The sequence below is a fragment of the Oreochromis aureus genome, linkage group 22 (assembly GCF_013358895.1).
Source record: "Oreochromis aureus strain Israel breed Guangdong linkage group 22, ZZ_aureus, whole genome shotgun sequence".
NCBI classification, from domain to species: Eukaryota; Metazoa; Chordata; class Actinopteri; order Cichliformes; family Cichlidae; genus Oreochromis; species Oreochromis aureus.
The window spans coordinates 23,720,111-23,724,622 of NC_052962.1; the positions used below are offsets into that span (position 1 = coordinate 23,720,111).

The window sequence follows — 4,512 nt, forward strand, 5'->3', positions numbered from 1 at the left end:
AAGGTAAAAACAGGCAATATAAAACAGGCAAAAATTAACCAAAAGCAGTTGAACTGAGTTTTATGAATTGTTTTTTAAAAACAACTACTGAGTCCACAGTTCTTAAGGTTTGGGGGTAAGAGTTCCACAGGCTATGGGCCACAGTGGCAAAAGCTTAGTTCTCATCTTAGTCTGTTTTATTTATCACCTCAGGGACCTGCTAGGGACATAGGGCTGTAGCAGATCAGAGATGTAGGGTGGTGCCAGTCCATGCAAAGCTCTATAAGTCAAGACCAGGATCTTAAAATGGACTCTGAATTCAACAGGAAACCAGTGTAGCTGAGATAGCAATGGTGTCACATGTGAATATCTGAAAATCTGTCTGGAGCGCACATGAGGACTTCAGTTTTCCCCTCGTTGAGTTGGAGGAAATTTGCAGCCATCCAACGTTTGATAGAATCTAAGCAGTCATTCAGAAGCTGAAGCTTAGATAAATCCTGGGGCTTAAAAAAAATATCATCAGCATAACAGTGATAAGAAATGTCCTCAAAAGAGCCCATTATATGCTGGAAGGGGAGAAGATATATTAAAAACAATAAAGGCCCCAAAACCGAACCTTGAGGGACACCATAAGTAAGGGAGGTAGAGGATGACCTAAACTCGGAGACCATCACAGAAAAGGATCGGTGATGTAGATATGAGGAGAACCACTCTAAGGCCGTTCCAGATACACCCAGTGTTTTAGCCTTTCAAGGAGGATGTGGTGGTCAACAGTCTCAAAAGCTGACGTGAGGTCCAACATAAGTAGGACAGAGCATTTTCCTGCATCATTACTCATCAAAATAACAAAATAGCAAATATTAACCACAGCATGGAGTCAGAAGTTCATTGGATAAAAGATTAAATACCGTAGATAAAACTAAAGGGGTGTTGTTTTCACCTGTAGGAGGCAGAGCTGGAGATGTTGAAGTTTTTATTGAGACAGGCCAGGATACACAAGAATAAGTGCATCAGAAGGACAGCTCAGGTCAAGTGATTTGGAGACAAAGTTAGAGAGGTAAGGCTGAGATGGTTTGGACGTGCACAGGAGGGATAGCAGATATGTTTGCAAAGGTTGCTGAAGATGGAGCTGCCAGGCAGGGGGGAAAGAGGAAGACCACAAAGGAGATTCAGGGAAGGAGGATGTGAAGATAGACAGAGACAGATGACCATAAATACATTTTCACTTCAAGTTTTCACCTTTAAGAAATATTTCAAAATGACAAAAGGGTTTATGAAGCATACATGTCTTTTTAAAGTAAAGTAAAGTCTCGAACATAACTGAAAATTTAATTTTAGTTTAAAATATGTGGGAGGAAAAAAACAACAAGGCAGAAAAGCCTTTACTACGGGACAGATGCCATTTAATAAAACGGTTGAGTCAAACGCCGCCTAGTGTTTGCGTTTATGGGGCGCTTCTTGTGTCCGGAACCTTTTGTCGTTAGGCGTTTACAGCCGAACGAGAGTTGAGCAAGCACCGGTCTCATCATGGCGAGGCACCTTCGCTTCATTTCCCGGACGGTGATGGTCCAAAACGGGGACGTGGATGCCGCGTACAAGACTTTAAACAGGTCACTGCGAGGTTTTTGAATTTAACGTTGTTGTCAGATGTGTTTGTTATCCGACCAGAGACGCGCTAATGGCTCAAGCTAGCTTGTTGCTCAATGTCACAGAGCTGCGCCTGCGCAGTGGGCACAAACACAGTTTACAGAATACGCTTTTTCTGAAGCTTTTTTCTTTTAATTTTTAAGATATACATGTAATCAAGAAGCGGAATTCACTACAACGTTAAATTAAAATTGATTAAATTCTGCTTATTTTAAGCATACTAGTATCATTCGTGGTTTTTAAAGAGCATAACTAAAAAAAATCGACTTAAAATTGCGCTAGAAAAAAACAATAATTTCACACATTTCGACAATTTTATTTAGCTCTGTTGTTTAATTATTGAATTTGGATTTCAAAGTAAAAGCAGGGAGAATTCTAGGTTTTTTTCTCGGTGGGGGTTGGGGAGTTGGACGGGACCAGGAATCAGTCTGTGTTACCCCTGAGAAAATCATATAAAGAATAAATACAGTGTTAAGGACTGATATTAAAAGACATTAGCCATGATCTTCCAGCCTTTGTGCAGAGTCCTTTGCCCCGATACAGATGGTATTACAGTGCACAAGAGTCTGTATAGTGAACTGCTAAAAGACTGTACTGCATGGTAGTAGAAGAAGGTTTTAGATCTGAAACTAACTTAAAAGTAGCAGTACTTCTCTGTAAAATGCGCTTTTACAAATTAAAACACTGCATGTAAAGTTCTAGGAGTAAAAGTACAAAAATAATTAAAGTACTTTAAGTAAACCCAAAGTAGTCACTATGCACCTTGATCAATTCTGTATAATGTTTTTTTTTTTTTTTATTAGACTAATGATTTCTTTTTCTTCATTTTTCTTCATTTTAATATTAGGTGGTACCTAATATACAGGTAGATGGATATTTAAATTATTTATCTTCAGTTTCATGTTAATAATCTAAAATTTGACAAGAGGGCAAATTAAAAATGGCAATTTCTTTGCCAAAAACACAAAAAAATGTCTTTTTTCTCCAATAAGGTGAGTCACAAAGCACTATTAGCCAGAAACTTGGCATATCTCAACATGGTGTGTAGTGTCCTCTTAAAAAATTTTCAAGTGGAGAGGTTGCAGGCCTATAAAACTATCTACAGCAAATGGACAATATCTGAATGTCTGTCATGTCCTTCAAAAATTGAAAAAAATCCAGCAAAGACCTGACACAGAACTTGAGAGATCCTTCTGCCCTTTTAGCTGAGAAATGGTCAGTAAATCACTGCAACTGTTCTCCATTTTATTAGCAAAATATATAAAGAAATGAGGGGTGGCCCAAGACTTTTGCACAGATTTTATGGCTCAAGATGATGAATTTTTTAATTTTTATTGGGTTCCAAAAGCAGAGCATGCACAATTTTTTTTTTAAGGACTAACATTTCAAGATCGATTTATTTTTGTCTTCTCTGTTATTTGGACTATTTTAAATACATATTTAAAGGGTACATGTTGTCCTGTGGTCAGGAACAAGTTACAGTTTATCTTGGCATTATGTCCCAGTTACAGTTTATCCTGTGGCTAGGAGCCAGTTACGGTTTGTGCTGTGGTTAGGTGCAGTTCTGGTTACAGTTTACCCATGAATCTGTACTTCAGTCTCATTAGAAGGTGGCTGTGTTTGCATGCCCTCAGACTCTGAAAACTTAATGTTCTCTGTTGTACTTCTTATATTTTGACTGTTGTGGGTGAGTTACCAATTAGTCTAAAAAAAAAAAAGATAAATAAAAATGTAATGGTCTTAACATATAAAGCACTTATAAGCAGAGGCTGACATCTAATAGAAACCGATGCACTTGGGACTACATTTGTGTCACTTTTACTGCTCTTTTTGTTTACTAAGTCTAATCTATTCACACGTTTTTTCTGTTTACTCCAGGCTTCTGACTCAGGATGGCATTGTTGACACAGTGAAGCGCAAACGATACTACGAGAAGCCCTGCCGAGAACGACAGCGGAAGAACTTTGAGAACTGCAGGCGTATATACCACACGGAGATGGCCAGAAAAATTGCCTTTATCTCCAGGACAAACAGAGAAGATCCCTGGCTTGGCTGCTAGGGAGATGGCTCGTGTTGGAAAAAGGATGATGGACTGGATAAGACTGGGGAAGCAAAGCTGAAAGAAGCAAACAAGACCAACATAATGCTGCTGCCTGAGCCTAAAGGACCAGGCAAACGCAGACAAAAGTGGTGTTTATGTTGTCACATTGTAAACACAAAAGATGTGATTTAATTGTCTCCGTTTTGAACATTTCTAATAAATTAGACACTTAGGACTTATCACAGTTGATCTTTTATTTGAATAACAAACTGGTGTGTTCTGTAAACTGCTGTGTGTGTATTGGATGATGTTTTTGCCCATATATGGCACTGGAAGTAGTTTAACGCGACCTCATTTTCTGAAGGAAACAATGCTGCCGATGTTTTGTGTGTGTGTGTGTGTGTGTGTGTGTGTGTGTGTGTGTGTGTGTGTGTGTGTGTGTGTGAGGTCTTGGCTCAGCAGCATCGTGCTGTAAATTAATTCAAGGTCACTACTGCACAGTGTGGCGTTAATGTCCACCGACAATGTCGGCCACCTCCTGCAATGCTGCTTAAGCGAGGCGCGTCGGCCGTGCACGTCTGTCTCGGCTGTTTCCAGCAGGGGGCTTTGATGTGTGCACTTGCTCTCTCCTCACTCACACAGGGAAAGTTAAACATTTTCACCACGCTTACTTGTCTCAGAGGTTACCAGGTCATGTTTATATCCTGTCCTCTGTCTTCAGGCAGTGGGTGGCATTATAAGGACTGAGGGGAGAGCTCTGACAGATGACCTGCAGTATATTTCACACTGCAAAAGGTTGACTATCCTCACAACATAACTGTTTTTAAAGGATACGCTAATTTGTA

At 39.6% G+C, this 4,512-nt stretch overlaps 1 protein-coding gene across 1 annotated transcript; it reads left to right on the plus strand.

Moving 5' to 3' along the window:
* Positions 1 to 1,436: 1,436 nt before the first annotated feature.
* Positions 1,437 to 3,907, plus strand: mrps21 (mitochondrial ribosomal protein S21). The gene is made up of 2 exons (XM_031738757.2): positions 1,437 to 1,589; positions 3,505 to 3,907. Exons 1-2 carry the CDS (start codon positions 1,507 to 1,509, stop codon positions 3,683 to 3,685), a joined length of 264 nt encoding a protein of 87 aa, XP_031594617.1. The 5' UTR covers positions 1,437 to 1,506; the 3' UTR covers positions 3,686 to 3,907.
* The last annotated feature ends 605 nt before the right edge of the window (positions 3,908 to 4,512 follow it).